The sequence below is a fragment of the Vitis riparia genome, chromosome 11 (genome assembly GCF_004353265.1).
Source record: "Vitis riparia cultivar Riparia Gloire de Montpellier isolate 1030 chromosome 11, EGFV_Vit.rip_1.0, whole genome shotgun sequence".
NCBI lineage: Eukaryota > Viridiplantae > Streptophyta > Magnoliopsida > Vitales > Vitaceae > Vitis > Vitis riparia.
The window spans coordinates 18,678,098-18,695,575 of NC_048441.1; the positions used below are offsets into that span (position 1 = coordinate 18,678,098).

At 36.4% G+C, this 17,478-nt stretch overlaps 4 protein-coding genes across 4 annotated transcripts; 3 read left to right on the forward strand and 1 right to left on the reverse strand.

Annotated features, from left to right (window-relative positions):
- Positions 1 to 2,952: 2,952 nt before the first annotated feature.
- LOC117925713 (mechanosensitive ion channel protein 10-like) lies at positions 2,953 to 9,736 on the forward strand. The gene is made up of 6 exons (XM_034844801.1): positions 2,953 to 4,825; positions 4,919 to 5,042; positions 5,468 to 5,761; positions 5,846 to 6,048; positions 8,364 to 8,679; positions 9,377 to 9,736. Exons 1-5 carry the CDS (start codon positions 3,402 to 3,404, stop codon positions 8,635 to 8,637), a joined length of 2,319 nt encoding a protein of 772 aa, XP_034700692.1. The 5' UTR covers positions 2,953 to 3,401; the 3' UTR covers positions 8,638 to 8,679; positions 9,377 to 9,736.
- Positions 9,737 to 10,469: 733 nt separating this feature from the next.
- On the forward strand, positions 10,470 to 11,127 carry LOC117925716. The gene has a single exon (XM_034844804.1). The coding sequence runs from the start codon at positions 10,585 to 10,587 to the stop codon at positions 10,954 to 10,956; it is 372 nt and encodes a 123-aa protein (XP_034700695.1). The 5' UTR covers positions 10,470 to 10,584; the 3' UTR covers positions 10,957 to 11,127.
- A 127-nt stretch (positions 11,128 to 11,254) lies between these two features.
- On the reverse strand, positions 11,255 to 13,890 carry LOC117925714 (replication protein A 70 kDa DNA-binding subunit A). Its single transcript, XM_034844802.1, has 2 exons — positions 13,449 to 13,890; positions 11,255 to 13,028 (listed from the first exon to the last, which is right to left on the reverse strand). Exons 1-2 carry the CDS (start codon positions 13,706 to 13,708, stop codon positions 11,420 to 11,422), a joined length of 1,869 nt encoding a protein of 622 aa, XP_034700693.1. The 5' UTR covers positions 13,709 to 13,890; the 3' UTR covers positions 11,255 to 11,419.
- A 256-nt stretch (positions 13,891 to 14,146) lies between these two features.
- LOC117925715 (40S ribosomal protein S3-3) lies at positions 14,147 to 17,232 on the forward strand. The gene is made up of 6 exons (XM_034844803.1): positions 14,147 to 14,255; positions 14,357 to 14,504; positions 14,591 to 14,762; positions 16,488 to 16,542; positions 16,629 to 16,760; positions 16,898 to 17,232. Exons 1-6 carry the CDS (start codon positions 14,226 to 14,228, stop codon positions 17,063 to 17,065), a joined length of 705 nt encoding a protein of 234 aa, XP_034700694.1. The 5' UTR covers positions 14,147 to 14,225; the 3' UTR covers positions 17,066 to 17,232.
- Positions 17,233 to 17,478: the final 246 nt, after the last annotated feature.

Genomic DNA, 17,478 nt, shown 5'->3' on the forward strand with positions numbered 1-17,478 from the left:
TCGTAACCTAAAAATAATTGTTCTGTTGTGATTGGACTGAAAAAATTGTTGAGTCATATGTTTATTTATCCTTCCATATATTTATTGTGTACATGATTTTTCTTGTGATAAAGCTAAAGATGAACAAATGACACAACACTTATAAAGAGCTTTTTGAAAATGAATACTTATATTCCTTAACTTTATTTTCAAGAGTTAAAGATGAACAAAGAAGATAACACGTGGAGAGTTTACAATAATGAAGATTTTATTATTGAATTACACCTTATAATGGTATTTGATGTTTTGATGAAACAAGATCATCATCTAATTATAGACACTTATAGAACTCTTTGGAACCTTAATGATTCCTCGTAGTTCTACAAGACTCTGGGGATTACTTATTGTATACAAGAATTCTTTTGAATGCTCTACAAAAACTAAGGGTGGAGCCACATAAGACTTGGGGACAAATGCCTCCCCTGAAATTTGCCCAAAAAAAAAAAAAACACCATTCTTGTATAAGGGTTTGAAACTGTATTCTTTCGTTCTCAACTTATTTTCTAGTTCCACCATTGACGCAAACTCAAGGACCCCGCCAAACTTTGAATATGTAGAAATATAGTCTAGTTTTCTCTAGAAATTTGACTCCCCATCATGCTTTTTTTTTTCTTTTTTTTTTAACAACATTTAATTGTAATAAAATATGTGGATATAAAAAAAAAAAATTGGATAGATGTATTGCTCTAGGTCTCTCTATAAATTAAATGTACAAATTAATATAAGGGTCATTTATTCTTGAAAGTAATTTTTTTTTTTTTTTTGAAGAATAAATCAACAAAGAACCGCCTTTATACTTGGGACACAAGTTGTTAAAATGTATGGTATTCCATTTACCATTTGGACTCATCATTTAATATTCAATTTGCTTTCTATTGATGATCTTACTCTTTTATATTTTGATTTGTACTTAATCTACTCATTGGAAGTTGGTTTCAGACATTTATACCTTTATCCAACAATTTAAATTTCACCATACAATTTTAATAATTAGAATTGCAATTTTAATACTTTTATCTACCCGGATTTTTCTTAAAAAATAATGAAAATTATCCCTCTTCACTAGGTTCCTATGATGGTGATGTTAATTGATAAAGAGGTATGGTAGCATGGTTTTTTTTATTATAAATGTTGCAATTGACAAATAGGGATTTCTAATTTTATATTCTAGTATTTAGTACTTACTATTTTATTATATTAAAAGAACATTTAATAATATTTTTGTTTCAAGTGTTTTTAACCAATATATATATATATATATATATATATATATATATATATATATATATATATATATATTTGGAAAATCTTATATTAAATATTTCCTTAAGAAATATTATAAGTGGTATTTTAATTTTAAAAAAATATTTTTTAAAATCCATCAAATGATTGTTTTTTCTTCAAAAACAATTTTTAGGTTAAAAATGTTTTTTACAACTGTAAAATGAATTCTAATTTAACAAAGCATACCTATTAGGAATCGACAAACTATTATTATTGACCATTAAAACTTCAATGAATAAAAACAAATCCTACTAGAGAAAAAAAGATAAGTAAGATTAAAATAATAATTGTGGCAATTCTTCTAAATATTTGCTTATAATATTTTATTTAATTTGTCCTCTATTGCCTTCATAGAGGTTTAGTTCATTGGTAGGTAAGATCCATGCCAAAAATGAATTTAAGATTGAGCAACTTCCATTTAGTCAGTAAGATTCATGCCAAAAATGAATTTAAGATGGAGCAACTTCCATTCATTTGACTAAACGAAATTGAAAATTTGTTTTTAATAATTTAATATTATACGTTTGAATTTGTTTGTTTTAGCAAAGATTTAGTTTGACTTTAAATCGTGAACTATTTTATTGTTTTTATGCTAATTAAAATAATTTTTTAAATTAATAAGATCATTTTTAACTATGTGACCGACAACCAAACATGATCCAAAAGAAATTTGAATTTTTTTTTCCTATATCGAGTTTTTAGCAATTTGATAAAATAATATAAGGAAAGAAAATAAATAAAAAAAAAAGTTAAAGTTAATAAATTATTTATATATATATATATATGTTTAAATTTATTTATTTATTTAATATAAAACTTAAATAAAGGAATGAATATCCTAACATTTTCCGACTTTAGAATATAAATTTATACTTAAAACTGTTCCGCACTATGACCTTATGTGCAGTGAAGCCTCGTTTAAAGAATGATATCTAATTCTGGACTAAATAAATGAGGAATAATGAATACGCCGAATGATGATGTGGACTATTGAGGCCCATCATCTTTCACGTGGTATTACTATTAACCTTATTATAGTAATGAGAGTCCCACCTTCTTAGACTTGGAAAAACTCAATGACACCTTATTAAAATAATATTTTAATTTTCAAAATATTGGAAAAGACTTGAAGTGCAATGATGCATGTAATGCTATTTTTTTAAATAAAGTTGATGTAGCGCTTTGAGTTTTTATTTATTTATTATTATTTCATATTTATCATTTGATATTATATTGATTTATTAAAAAGAATTTTAATTTTATTTATAACTAGGTTATTTAAAATTATATATATTTTAATTAAAATTAATTAATGAAAAGTGATAAAATAATCTTTAAATTTTTTTATTTGAAAAATAATTTATTTTTAAAGGATTTTTTTTAATAAATAAATAAATAAATTGAGAAGACCTAATTACGATTTTTTTTTAAATAATTCTTTTAACTGTTGGAGCCAGTTCGGCCATCTTTTTGGATAGGGAGGATAGGACAGGATGGTGGCGGATTTGGTGACTTGGAGCCCACCATCGGCTAGAGAGCATAGGAGAACAAGCTTTTTAGTTTCCGAAACTGCCCTTTACTCTTTATGTATGATCTCCAAAATAGACCAGTCACGAAGTTAAGGCTCCATCTTGCAGTCAACTATTCGCCGCTGCTAACAACTCCACCATTTCACTTTGAGTTGGTGGTTTTCTCTGCTCTGTTTGGTTGTCGAGAAAATGCAACACTTGCTATCTTATTCAAAAGGTTTTACTAAAGGGGGCCGTTCTAACTTTTAAGATCCCAAATTTGCTTTTTCTTTCGTGCAATTTTCCGTAAAAGCAAACAGTGAATTTGCACGGGCTTTTGAATCTCTCGATTATAATTCTCTGCTTTCCACTTTCTTTCTTTTTGTGTGATCATTGGCGGGAATCCGCCAGAAGTAAAATATTTGTCTTGATTGTTGTTTGAGAGCTCGGGAAATATAAATGGAAGCTGGGAATCGGGTCGCTGGTTAAGTTTGATCGTGAAAAATTCCAAATTCTTTTTTTTTTTATTTTCCCGCGTTTTCTCAGGAACCAATCATAGCGAACGCTTTCATGGAAAGTGGAAGAGAGGCGACACGCAAGAAAGGTAACAGTGAAAATGAAGTCGTTGTTACGATTTCGAGTAGTGAAGAAAGCACAGATGCTAAAGCTTCTGTGGCAACCGAAGATGGCTCCAACTTGTTTCCTAAAGATTCGCAAGGTTCGATTGAGCTGGAGAGGCTCAAATCGAGCGTCCAAGTGACCCCAAAGACCACCCCATCTTCTCCAGACATAGCCAGAAGTCCGAATGCGAGCAAGCCCCCAAAAGTCCCCACGGAGTCGGTGGTTCGACGGCGGTCCCTTGGTAGGTCGGCATATTCGAAACCCAAATCGAGATTGCTGGAGCCTTCGTATCCTATTGAAACGTCTGTTGAAGAGAAGACCCAGTTATTGCCCTCGAACTCACCGATCGCTGACAGTGCATCTCCAATTCATAGCCTAACTGCTACTACTCCTAGAGACAATGTGAGAACAGCTCCAGCAACTCCACGAACGCCGTTGGTGCTCGATGGAGAGGACGAGGAAGAAGATGATGACGTTTATAAGACATCGAATTCGCCAGAAATTGAAAAGAACAGTAAGAGATTGAGGTTTGTACTTTGGGTTGAGTGGATTGCGTTTGTGTGTATTATGGGGTGCCTGGTTGCTAGCTTAACTGTACATAGGTTGCTTCACACTTTGATTTGGGGTTTGGAAATTTGGAAATGGTCTGTGCTGGTATTGGTAATATTCTGTGGGAGATTGGTCACGGAATGGTGTATTAATATCGTAGTTTTCATGATTGAAAAGAATTTTTTGCTTAGAAAGAAGGTTTTGTATTTTGTTTATGGGTTGAAGAAGAGTGTGCTGGTCTTCATTTGGTTGGGTTTGATTCTTCTAGCTTGGGGTCTATTGATCAACCGTGGGGTGAAGCGATCAAGGAAGGCCACCAGGATTCTGAATTATGTGACGAGAGCTCTTGCTGCTTGTCTTATTGGGGCTGCTATATGGTTGGCAAAGACCCTGTTGGTAAAGATACTAGCTTCTTCTTTCCATGTAACAAGATTCTTTGACCGGATTCAAGAATCAATATTTCATCAATATGTTCTCCAGACCCTTTCGGGGCCTCCTTTGATGGCGATGGCAGAAATGGTTGGGAGTGTAAATAGTGCTCAGTTGAGTTTCAGGAGTACTAAGAGAGGAAAAGGAGGGGAGAAAGAAGAGGTTATTGATGTAGGGAAGCTTCATAAAATAAAGCAAGAGAAGGTTTCTGCTTGGACCATGAAAGGTTTGATTCAAGTGATAAGGGGTTCAGGGTTGACTACAATCTCAAATGCACTTGATGATAGTGTTGATGATGACGGAGGTGAACAGAAAGATAAGGAGATTACTAATGAGTGGGAAGCAAGGAATGCAGCTTCTCGGATTTTTATGAATGTAGCCAAGCCTTGTACCAAGTGAGAGCATTTACTACTTTGATAGTTGGTATGCTTTTGTGATGATTGTTTGTTATGAAATTGTCTCACTGTTTTCTCTGTTGCATGGATTAGACATATTGATGAGGAGGACCTCTTGCGCTTCATGAAAAAGGAGGAGGTAGATAATGTGCTTCCATTATTTGAAGGAGCATCAGAAACTCGAAAGATTAAGAGATCCTCTTTGAAGAAGTGGGTGGTGAGTTCTCTGTTTTGTTTCTTTACTATATGTTTCATCCCAATCTCTTCATGGCTTCTGATTGTTTGTCATTCTGACATGGATTCGGAAATTTTCCTGTATACTAAGTTATCAACTCCTGTTTTCCTTGTGCATGTTCATTGAATTGTAACTGTAAATCATGTTTCAGATTTGTGCATGTGGAGGGAATTTTAGAGTTGCTCAAATGCATGCGCTAAAATGCATTTGTAGGATACAATTAGTATTGCCATCATAGTTTTAAGTGCATATTGTGACTTAAAGTAGTAGTAAACTTGCAGCTTTGAACACTTTTCACACAACTGCTTTCAAGAAAACAGTGTTCAAATACATTTTATAGTGGACATAGAAATCTGTTTGTGGAAAAAGTTTAATATCACGATCTGATGTCTTAGTATTCCTTGCAGGTGAATGTCTATCTTGAACGCAAATCACTGGCACATTCTTTAAATGACACTAAAACAGCTATAGAGGAACTGAATAAAATTGCTTCAGGGGTTATGCTTATTGTTATCATTATTGTGTGGTTACTCTTGATGGGATTTGCGACAACCAATGTACTCGTCTTCATTTCATCACAGCTTTTACTTGCGGCATTTATGTTTGGCAACACCTGCAAGACTGTATTTGAAGCCATCATATTTGTATTTGTGATGCACCCATTTGATGTTGGTGATCGTTGTGTCATTGATGGAGTACAGGTAAGTCCAAGGCTAGATTAGATATAATTTTATTATAACAAGGTTATTTTGCTTCATTTTCCTTGAAAAATTGAAACCTTGCAGATGGTCGTTGAAGAGATGAACATTTTGACGACAATCTTCCTGAGATACGACAATGAAAAGATATTCTATCCAAATTCAGTTTTGGCTACCAAACCCATCAGCAACTTTTACCGGAGCCCGGAAATGAGTGACTCTGTGGAGTTTGCTGTTGATTTTTCCACTTCAATGGAGACCATTGCTGCTCTTAAAGCTAGAATAAAAATGTAAGTAAACTATAATCTTTTGTGCCACTACATTTTGCCAACAGTAATTTTTTGTGCCTTTTGTTTATGTATCAAGAAACTTATCTCTTGCCTGATGTGAAACAACTTATTTCACCTTTAGAAGCTCTCTTAGCAATTAAGTTATTATAGAGCATGTTGTCTTCTCATATTACCATCAACATTCAGTATTTCTTGCATTATGAAAATCATAGTTGCTTGTTGGACTCGAATGTTGATGGAGATCATGGGATTTATGACTATGAAAATGGACATGTGCCTTGTATGACCATCGATTTGGAGCTACACACTGAACTCTCATTGGCAAACTAAGCATCCACTGCTTGACTTGTAAAGGTCTGTCTGGTGGTAGAGTTTGATACTTGGAGGTTCATAGTGTTCAGTAAATTCATGCTGCGATCCTGGCCTAACCTATAAATTTGGGACCTTTCCCTATGGACCTATCTGCATGCTCTGGATTGTGAAGCCTTCCTTTCTTTCTCCTTTTTTTTTTTTTTTTTTCTGAACAAGCAAAATGATATATTAAAATTTGGTGGAAAGGCAGCAAATCCTAGTACAGGAGTATAAAAAGATTACCTGAGGTATAAGGAAAAAATGAAGCAAATGATCCCGATCTGTAGGCCAGGAAAGAAGGCCCAAGACAGTCCCAACCTATGAAGTCAGGAAAGGACAAATGTTGTTCCCAGTAGAATCTTTAGACCAGTAGAACAAGGATTTCTGGGACACAGATTTCAAAGCTACCATGGACAGCTCAACGCTGTAGGAATTTCCTAACACAAGATGGGTTGTCATTCCTCCTTTTCTCCCCACATGAAAAAGCCTGTCAGTGTGTCAGCAACTCCTTAACACAAGAAGGCGTCACATAATACCGAATATGGAGAAGAGCAAAGCCCACAAGCATCTGGTCACCAAGATCCAAGAAGCCCTACTTTCACATGCTCCAACCATTTTATCCCCCATGTTCCTTATTCTTAGTTTCTAACTTCTTTGCAAGCCCACTTATCTCCTTTCTTTGCTAGTAAATGGTGTTTTTAGCACTATCTATCTTCAATCTCATTTTTATCATATGCAGTTGTGATTCCGTCTGGTTATGTGTTTTCGTATGCTACTGCATTGGGCAGGCCAAAACTAAACTAGATATCATTGTCATGTTTTATTCCTTCTTCAAGTGTCTTTGCCTATCTAAGTGAAGGCACAAAGTTTAAGCTTCTTCATGGTCATGATGCTTTAAAAGTAAGTTCAGTTTGCAAAAAATAATAGCAATGCCAGAACCTTTCAAATCCTTGCATTATATCATTTTCAGGATGCATAGGTTTGATGCATTCACAACGTATATATATACCACATATGAAGTTACTTGGTTGAGCTTCAGGCTTGAGGAATTAATCGAAGCAAGGCTCCCAAAAAACTGTAATATGATATAGAAGTTGCAAATCTTGTTAAGTTTTGGTATGTTTTGAGGTTGCATAGTGCCTGCTTCCTGTATAGGGTTGGACTTTGACAGAATTCTGATTCCTGTGGAAACAAGTTGTCACAAACCTCTTGAAATTGCAGTATATATTATCGCTTATTTGTAAAAATTAATGAATTTTAAGTCTGACATTGAAAATCTAATGTTTCACAATTCTTTCAGCTGCCACTTATAGTAACAGTTTTAAGCTCAAAATCTCAAAATTGATTAAAAAAAGTTCAACCTGTTCTTTCTTTTTAAAGTTTGCTTCACTGAAGTGGAGGAAAATCCTTAGTTTTGCTATGAATCTAATTCCTCAGCTGGTAAATTCAGCTGGTCTTTATACACTTAATTCTTGAATAAATGAACTTGGGAATTCAGGTTCTTTTCATCTTATTCAGCTGAAGCGTCACATTTTCCCTGGTTCTAATACATGATTTCTAAATGTCTATCCATCAGTAGTATTTTTTTTGAACTCTATAAATTATCTGTCCTGAACTTCTAAACCTGCAATATTTGGTGACTAGAAAGATCACATCAAGAGAAAGAGCTGGTGCTAAGAGAGCACTTCCCATAAAGCTACTGATTTTTTTTGCTTTTGGATCAAACTAAATTCTCTCAGTGGTTTCTTTTTGTACCCTTGCTTTTATATTTTTCCCTTAAGATATGGGGTTAATTTTTTGTTTTCTCATTGATGATAAGAGTATAATCTTAAATAATTAGAGATGTGTTGCTCCTTTTCCTTTTTAAATGATGCTGTTTTATCATTTCATGTCATATGTTCTGTTTGTTCTCTTTCCAATTATGCACTGTCTTGATCAAAGGTGGCTGTGTTTGGGTATTTCAGGTACTTGGAGAGCAAGCCTCAACACTGGCGTCCTGGCCACAGCGTGTTGGTGAAGGATATTGTTGATGTGAACCAGATGAATATGGGTCTTTATGTCACCCACACTATAAACTTTCAGAACTATGGGGACAAGAGCAGCCGCAGATCTGAACTAGTCATAGAGCTGAAGAAAATCTTTGAAGAGCTTAATATTAAATATCATCTTCTGCCTCAGGAAGTTCACGTAAGAAGTGTTGACTCAGCACCACCAGTGTTTCCAACTACAATGCGATGACAATCATCCTTCTTTGAGCCAGGATTCTGTAGTCTGCTGCAAGTATGTATTTCTATTCTCTAAAATTGAATCAGTACTACTCATTTGTTTGCATGCATCCTGAAATCCTGATATTACTAGATACTAAGCTATACAGACCCCTAAACTACAAATCTCTGGAGCTTATCCACGGACCAAGCTATAGGATATGCTTTCTTCCGTTTTTGTTATTGGGACACAATTTATGGTGGATTGGTGGTCAAATGTTGAGGGGGAAAAGTGAGCTTTCATGAACAAACATTCCCTCTCCCAATTCACTTGGGTCACTAGTTTACCTTACTAGTACTTCAACCTCTCAAGTTTCATATCCGACGCCATAGAATTAACCAACCTGAGAATTGGGAGGACTATTCAACCTGAGAGAGTACAACTGTCCATATGCTCATTGTTGGGGTGCTAGTAATTTTTATGGCCTAGTACTTCGATGATTTGTCTTTCTCCTTGTGGCATGCTACCTAACCCTTGATGATCAATAAAAGCACACAAATTGCACTGTCATGGGAAACTTTCTGTTCAGGTTGACAACTATTTTGTATTAAATGTTTTGCATTAAGCGCTCAAGATCATTTCCAATACTGTTAGGAATTGTGTGTAACTCTGAATTTTCGTTTCTTTTCTTATGAAGCAATGAATTGATTTTAGTAGTACCAGTCTTGTAACAATGATTCTTTTGGACATTTTGTTGCATCGTGGAGAACAGGAACATTGTGGTCGATGCATGAGCAAAGATTGATTTAGCAGGAAGGAATGTATTCTCAAGGAAGATTATTTGAACTGCAGTTTTAGTTCTGATTTTGAAAATGAAAAATGTTGCCACGTTTTCTTTACCATAAAAAAAAAAAAAAAAAAAGAAGTCGTTTTTATGTGAAAATGAAGGATGGAGAGTAGGAAGGGTGAGTGTTGTATTCTTTCTTTTCTTTCATTGTTTATTGTAATTTTGGGTGAGTTCTTGTTTAGCTTTTAGAGCTATTCTCATGGAATGATATGGCTTTTGATTATTTTTATTGTACATTTTTTTTTGGAGCTCTTATGAGAGTAAAGAGGTAAGACTTTCTTTGGATGTCTGTTACAATCATGTTTGCCTTAAAGGAAGGAAAAAAAACAAAAAAATCTTTTGCAACTTTATGGTAAACAGTTTTAAAAAATAAATGTTTTTATCAATTTTTGAAAATAATAAATAAAATTATATTTAAAAATGTTAATATAGAAAACAATTTTTTCGATGTCCATTTTGCGATTGTATTGAATGTTTATGAATAATATAAAAGTTTTTAAAATATTATCTTTATTTCTCATAATATTCTAAAAAAAATTCTTAAAAACATTTTAAATTTATTATTAAAATAAGTATTTTAAAATAAATTTTAAAAAGTTATAATGTTCTTATAATAGATTTTTCATTCTGCTCCTTTTCTCCAATGAGAAATTGAAATTCTTCCCACATTTTTTCTTTTCAAATGCAATGTTAAAGGTTTGTATTTATGGTAGTACTCAATAAATACAAATCTTACATTGGTGGATTTGGACGACTAGCTACCATAATCTTTGCAAAGGTTCAAAAGACAATGGTGAACAGCTTGAACCCAATTGGGCCGTATTGTCATCTGGGTCCAACCTGAAAAGCCCTGGCCCATGCAAACGTCCTAAAGCAACGACGGAAGGCGACTCCCAAATTTGAAACTTGATGGGGATTGGAGGAATGAGATAACCTTATCCACCGTAGGAAAATGGAGAAGCTGCCACATCAGCCAAAAATACAGAGGACAACCCCAACTCAGATCTCCATTTTCCACCTCTCATCACAACCCCCACTCAACACCTCACAAATCTCATTCCAACTGCTAAAATTTTCTCATACAGAAGAAGCAGTTGGGAGTAAGAGAAGAAATCACCAACAGACGAGCAACAATGGCTTCCACTTTGGCTGTTTCAATGGCCATGCCCATGACCAGTGCCACCCAGAAGAGGCTGCAGGGGTCTGAAGCCTTCTTCAGGCCATTGCCTGTGCGGCCTTCAAAGTCTATGGCTGCCGCATCATCCAAATCCAGTGGGAAGTTTGAGGTCAGGGCTTCCCTGAAGGAGAAGGCGGTCACGGGGTTGACAGCGGCTGCGCTGGCGGCTTCTATGGTGATTCCAGAGGTGGCAGAGGCTGCAGATTCTGGGTTATCGCCGTCGCTCAAGAACTTCTTGCTCAGCATTGCTGCCGGTGGTGTTGTGCTCGTCGTCATAGTTGGTGCTGTGATTGGTGTTGCCAACTTCGATCCTGTCAAGAGGAGCTGAGAGATGATATTATGATCATGCTGGGAATTTTTTAGTTTCTTTTCATCATGCACCTGTTTTTCTTCTTCTAAGTAATATTCTCTGTATCATGCGTGTAATCCTTGACTCCATCAGCTGTAATTTGGCCAGAAAAATGGTTATCTCCAAATCTCAATTCCCATTTTGGCTGAACACAGAGGTTTAATTTCTTGCATTGATTCATAATTCGTGTTAGGAACACAACCACCTACTAATGGAATGGTACTTAATCAAGTTCTATGGGAAATACGGACTACAAAATTTGAATCGATAGGAAGGAAAAAAAAAAAAAAAATCTGAAAATCAATTTTCTAAAGTGAAGAATTACAGTGACTACACCTTGGTTTTATTAGGTGTATATACAAATATTGATCTGCCGATGGTTGTTGATAGTCACAACAAATTCAGTATTAGCTAGTAACCCGAGACTCATTTCAATTGGTTATTAAGGGCACTTTGAGATCAGATCAAGCAGATGTCTACTTTCAGAAGTATGGTTCACCTTGTCTGCTTTGACAACAGTGATCTTCACCTTCTGTTCTTCACCATACATTTCCTCTTTGATCTTAAGTCTGAACAAAAATTGGTTAAGGAGTCTGCTCCGGATTATTTCTCCAAACCTGAAATCATCCTCCTCCTCGTATTTCAACAAGTACAGCTCTTTTGCTGAGCAGCCCAAGATCTCTTCACCGGCTTCCTGGAAAGCTGTCACCCAAGTCAATCCTGTATGGTCTTGTACTTGAGCTTGAAGAAGATATCGATAATCACAGTCCTCAAATTCTTGATTGCACCTATCACATTGCCATCTTGTGTTCCCTGACCTTGTCACTTTCTTATTACACTGTCTATCTCCAATCATCAATGGGCAAGCTGCATAACAGAAAGTGTCTGTTTTAATGAATGATATGGTTGCCTTCACCGTGACCCAGTCTGGTTTATCTGATCTTCCAAGACCTTCATCCTTGATCTGAGACACAGTTTTACGTATCTCATTCCTAGATCCTGCAGGCATGATATCTCTAGAGATGGACTGAGAAGCAGCATTCTTTCCCCCACGATCAAACCACTCTCTCAAGTTACAAGCCTCTGTAAAGTCTGGATTTATGAAGAGCTGTGTGGCAGAGATCGTGCCTACAGATTTCCCACTGAAGTCGTTAACCTTTCCGGATTTCACAGCCAAAACTGGGAAAGACCCAGAATCAATCATCTCCTGCAGCTGATGACCTTCCCTGTTGCAGAATTCCCCCCACATGGTGAGCTCAACACTCCGACCAGAGCCATCCTTTAGATTTACAATTCTTCGCTGAGTTTCCATACCATTCTTTCTCAAGATGGGGACTGAAGGATTCACTGATATTACAATGCCAATAACATCAAGTATGGAATTGTTTTCAACATTCTCAATTTCACTGATTGGTCTAAAGGAGAACTGCTGTTTTGGAATTGAGCCATCCTCATCTGGGCACAGCTCCACACTTGAGCTTGCTTCCAAAAATATTTCCCATTCATTCTTCAGGTGGTTGAAGTTCTTCTGTGCAGGTTTTAAGCTACCCTTCGATATCAAGTAAACTTTCCCAACCTCAATAGTATCATAAAACCGATCAACAACTGCATTAAAGCAGGTCACTCGAATCTCCCCTCCATCAGAATCAAGGAGGTCAAATGAGAAAACCTTCCCATCTCCCCTGGCATTGTTGTATCTCCGCAAATCACCTTTAGCAGTTACCCTTGCCTTGATAGCCCACCGCCCCTGATAAGGATTCAAAGCAGCAATCGGAATTATCCGTGCTGGTGCCTCATTCTTCAAAATTGTGCCATGACTTTTGTAATTTGGAGGCGGTTGGAAAGGAGGTTGAACAGAAGGTCGAAAACTCGGCATCTTATTACCACCATTTTGGACACTCAAATTATTATTAGTAACACCCACTGATCTTGCAGGATTGCCACCGGGAAACTCTTTCTGAGCTGTTGAATGAGATTCAGTATTCATTTTCGGGTTTCCAATTATTTCACATTCTGGTATTATAGTTTCCATGTTCAACACAACAATAATCCTGCACCAAAAGTGTAGGGAATAAATTCAATCTAGACTCAGAAGGGACACTAAGCCAAGTATCAATCAAACAAAAAAGACAAGGAGCAAAAATGATGTGTTAGTTGTACAGACTCTCCGGTTTATTTCTCCAAAAGATTGAGTAGCATTTCATGCAAAATCAGGAACATTTATTCACTGAATCTATTCAGGGAAGAACTCTCAAAGAAGAGCTAATATGTGAGGATTTTTGAGGTAAATGTAATAATTTTCCAAAAATTTCAATGATTTCAAGTAATTTTTCGTTTCTTTTGCATAATTTAAAGTTACTGACTCATCTATGATCGGAACAGATTGGGATAATACTGTAAACTAGTTTGCATGACACTCCAACGATAAGGATAATGAAAAATAAGAAACATTAAGAGATGATGCTGCTTACTTGCGATTTTGAACAACGCTGCAGATATAATCAATCAACTGAATTACAGATCCTTTGCGAACTTGTCCGCTCTTGACTCGGTCATTGAGTTGAGTCGCCAGCATGGCCTGCTGAGTCGCCACGGCATCGGAAAGCAGAAATCGGTACCGCTCCTGTGAGTTTCCAATGAGCTTGATGTCCAGAACCTGCACAAGCGGCTTTGAATTCACATCTCCACCGTTGATTGCCGCAATCGCGTTCGGCGTCAGATTCACCGGCATCGTCGGATCTAACAAAACACCTAGAAGATGGAAATTTCAGAGAAGCAGAGGTCTGGAAAGCTTACAAAATGGAGAGAAATCTAAGGACGGAGAATTGAGAAGTGGAGACGGGAAGCGAATTGCAGGAATTTGAGAGAAACGAATTGGAGAAGAAGGTAACCGGCCTTCAACGGGGCAGTTGCTTTGAAAGACAAGAGGAGGACGAAACTTAGACTATATGAACTGACGGTAATGCCCCTTCCTTATGTGTGTGGGCCACAAGCCCACTAGAGAATGGGCTGGGCTTCATGGTCGAATTGGGCCCCATTCTATGCTTAATGGTGAAACCTGTGTCAACTCTGAACAAATCGCAGCCGTTCAAAGATCAGGACAGAAGTTCATTTGCCCCGTCCGATTGTTCTCGCTCACAAACCCAGTCTTCTTATATAAACTAGAGATTGCCTCGTCCAAAGCCCTACTGAAATTAGGGTTTGCAAAAGCATAGAGAAACCCGAGCTCAGATCTCAATCCTGCAAACATGGCGACTCAAATGAGCAAGAAGAGAAAGGTCTGATCATATGTTCTTTTATTTTCCTTTGTTTTCTGATCTACCAATCGGAAAGTTATGTTTGTTAAAGTTTCGGTAACTTATTTGGTTTTCTCTTACAGTTCGTAGCTGATGGAGTTTTCTTTGCTGAGCTGAACGAGGTTCTCACCAGAGAGCTGGCCGAGGATGGCTACTCTGGTGTCGAGGTTAGGGTTACGCCAATGCGCACTGAAATCATCATCAGAGCCACTCGTACTCAGAACGTTCTTGGTGATTCAATGGCTTTGATTATTCTTGAGTTCGCGTTTCAGATTTGTTGGTTTTCTGACTCTCCTTTTTTGCTTTTTGGCTTTTAGGTGAGAAAGGGAGGAGAATTAGAGAATTGACGTCCATTGTACAAAAGCGATTCAAGTTTCCTGAGAACAGTGTGGAGTTGTATGCCGAGAAAGTCAACAACAGAGGACTTTGTGCTGTTGCTCAGGCCGAATCGCTACGGTACAAGCTCCTTGGAGGCCTTGCCGTTCGCAGGTATACAAATCAAATTTCATTTCTCTATTTTTGATAAAATAAACAAATAAATAAATAAATAATTAGTTTAATTAATGTATAGTTGATTTATACAAATTTAGAACGAGTACACGCGAGTTTTAATTTTACTTTTGCAATATCATCTGCACTTATAGTATATGCTGATTCATTTGAATAATGTGTGTTTGTTTATTACATTTGTTAGTTCAAACAATATTGCTAGGGCCATTGGAAAATGCTCATTTTTCTTACTAAATCTTATACGAGTACATAATGAAAGCGTCTCTGAAAAGCTTTAATGCATACTCTTCCGTGGATTGAAGAGAAAAAAAACACCTGACAATGTGATTCTTATTTTTATGAATTTTCTATGCATCTGAATCTACACCTTCATTGTGATTCTATTTGTTTGGAGTTCTTTCAGACTTTTGCTCAATTTTTATTTGTCATCTATAAAGCAGATTGGTCTTTCTGTATCAACCTTGTGTCGGACTATGACTATATTAGTTATCTTCCTCCAAGCCATCGTACTCGTGAAATGTAATGGTTTTCATGTAGTAACCATACAGAGGATACATGTTCAAGAATTCCTTTTATTTTCTCCTTTGCATTGTGCTTTCGTTCTATGTAGTATGAAGATTTGTATACTATGTACGGTGCACCCCCTGTTTTGGCGTTTTATCAATTCAATTTGTCTTCGTCTATAAAAAAAAATGTGGTATAAAGATTTCTAAAGAGGTGTGATTGCCATAAGCTGCATGGCTTTCAAATTGGCATATTCTCATATGCATGTGGAATTGTGTAGTGTCCTCATCTCTTGATGTTCTTTGCTCATCCTCTCAATACTTGAGTAGTCATCTATAAAGCAAATAGGTCATTTCCATACCAGGTTTGTGTCGGAAGATGACTATATGAACGATGCTTCTCCTATGCATTTGGCTGATGAAATGAAACTAACCTACATTTGTATGCCTGGGGTTGCTACATTATTGAAAATTTTCTCCCAAACAAATCAATTTTTATTTCACTTTGCTACCCTTTCAAGATTAGTATTCCCTTAGAAACATGATGGTGTAGTGCATTTTTAAGTGGTTGTTGGAGTGGGCATTGCTCTCTCTTTACACATTCTTATGCATGTTGAACTGGGAAATGTGCAGAAATTTCTTTATTCCTTGTTTGTCATGCTGTTTGGATGGTCATCTATAAAGCAAATAGGTTATTCCCATACCAGGTTTGTGTCGGAAGATGACTATATTAATGATGCTTCTCCAAAGCATTAGTCAAATGATGATGGAACTAGCTCTCATTTGTATGCCTGGAGTTGCTACATAGTGGAAAATTTTTTCCTAAATACATCCAATATCATTTACTCCAAGACTTTTTCCCCTTGGAAGCATGATGACTTGTCACATTCTAAAATGTACGCTGCAGTTTGAATTTCTACCCTTTTGTAAGACCGCATTATTTTTTATATAATGATACACACAAGACTGAAAACACATGAAAATTTTTGTTGTACTCAACCTACCATATCCTTATCCTTATCCTTATTTGTTATAATTCAGAACCATAACTATGTATTTTCCTTGTGATAATATGCATTAACAATTTATAAGTTAAAGAGTAAGTGTTAACACTTGCCACGCTTAGCAATGTGGATTAGTCACGATCTGTTTCATGGCTGTTCGAGCCCTAATTTGCCTTCTGGTTGCTGTCCTATTTCAGGGCCTGCTATGGTGTTTTGAGATTTATTATGGAAAGTGGGGCAAAGGGATGTGAGGTTTGTACATTTGAACCTTTCAAAATCCAGCTTTTATCAATCTATATCACAATTATGTTTTACAATGCTATTGATGCGCATAACAGGTGATTGTTAGTGGGAAATTGAGGGCACAACGTGCCAAATCCATGAAGTTTAAGGATGGGTACATGATATCTTCTGGTCAGCCAGTCAAGGAATATATTGACTCAGCTGTGAGACATGTGCTTCTAAGACAGGTTTGCTTCACTCACCCAGTTGATCTGTTCATGCTTCTTTTTGTTAACATCCTCAACCGTTGTGGTGGTTCATACGGTTGCTTACCTTCATTGCAATTGTGTCCTGATCATGCTCTGGATTGCTTGCCATCAAACAGGGTGTACTTGGTATCAAGGTCAAGATCATGCTTGATTGGGATCCCAAGGGAAAGCAAGGCCCCAAAACGCCTCTCCCTGATCTTGTCACCATCCACACTCCCAAGGAAGAAGAAGAATACATCAGGCCTGAAAAGTTGGCAACTGATATTGAGGTCCCAACGGCTTAATCCCCCTGTGATTATTACTACTGCCCTAAAATTAGATGCCAGTGCCATATGTAATCTGGAATTTTTTAGCACATTTAAATTTTGACTATGAGACTTGCTGAGTTTTTATATCTTAAAACGTTTCTCAAATTTTGTTTTATTCCAGCGGGTTTGTGTTCAAGAGTCAATCCTAGCCTGTCCTATGTTTCATTTTCTGCACTTACGTGTATCAGAGTTGGGTGGCAAATGTGAAGAATTAAATTGATGCCCCTCTTTTAAGGCCAAGGCAAGAGCTAAAGTTGTGTTTCATTGGTTTAATAAAGAGTTGCCATGGGATATAGGATTTAAAAATGGTTAGGATGAGAGGAACTATAGGACAGGAATATATCCCATAGAATATGGTTTTGAGTCTCAATTTTATTTTAACAGAATCA

Coding starts and splice junctions, on each gene's coding strand:
- LOC117925713 (XM_034844801.1), top strand. CDS start 3,402: ATGGAAAGTGGAAGAGAGGCGACACGCAAGAAAGGTAACAGTGAAAAT. Junction 4,826..4,918: donor GTAGCCAAGCCTTGTACCAA/GTGAGAGCATTT, acceptor TGCATGGATTAG/ACATATTGATGAGGAGGACC. Junction 5,762..5,845: donor GTGTCATTGATGGAGTACAG/GTAAGTCCAAGG, acceptor GAAACCTTGCAG/ATGGTCGTTGAAGAGATGAA.
- LOC117925714 (XM_034844802.1), bottom strand. CDS start 13,708: ATGCCGGTGAATCTGACGCCGAACGCGATTGCGGCAATCAACGGTGGA. Junction 13,029..13,448: donor AGCGTTGTTCAAAATCGCAA/GTAAGCAGCATC, acceptor CTTTTGGTGCAG/GATTATTGTTGTGTTGAACA.
- LOC117925716 (XM_034844804.1), top strand. CDS start 10,585: ATGGCTTCCACTTTGGCTGTTTCAATGGCCATGCCCATGACCAGTGCC.
- LOC117925715 (XM_034844803.1), top strand. CDS start 14,226: ATGGCGACTCAAATGAGCAAGAAGAGAAAG. Junction 14,505..14,590: donor TCGTACTCAGAACGTTCTTG/GTGATTCAATGG, acceptor TTTGGCTTTTAG/GTGAGAAAGGGAGGAGAATT. Junction 16,543..16,628: donor GTGGGGCAAAGGGATGTGAG/GTTTGTACATTT, acceptor TGCGCATAACAG/GTGATTGTTAGTGGGAAATT.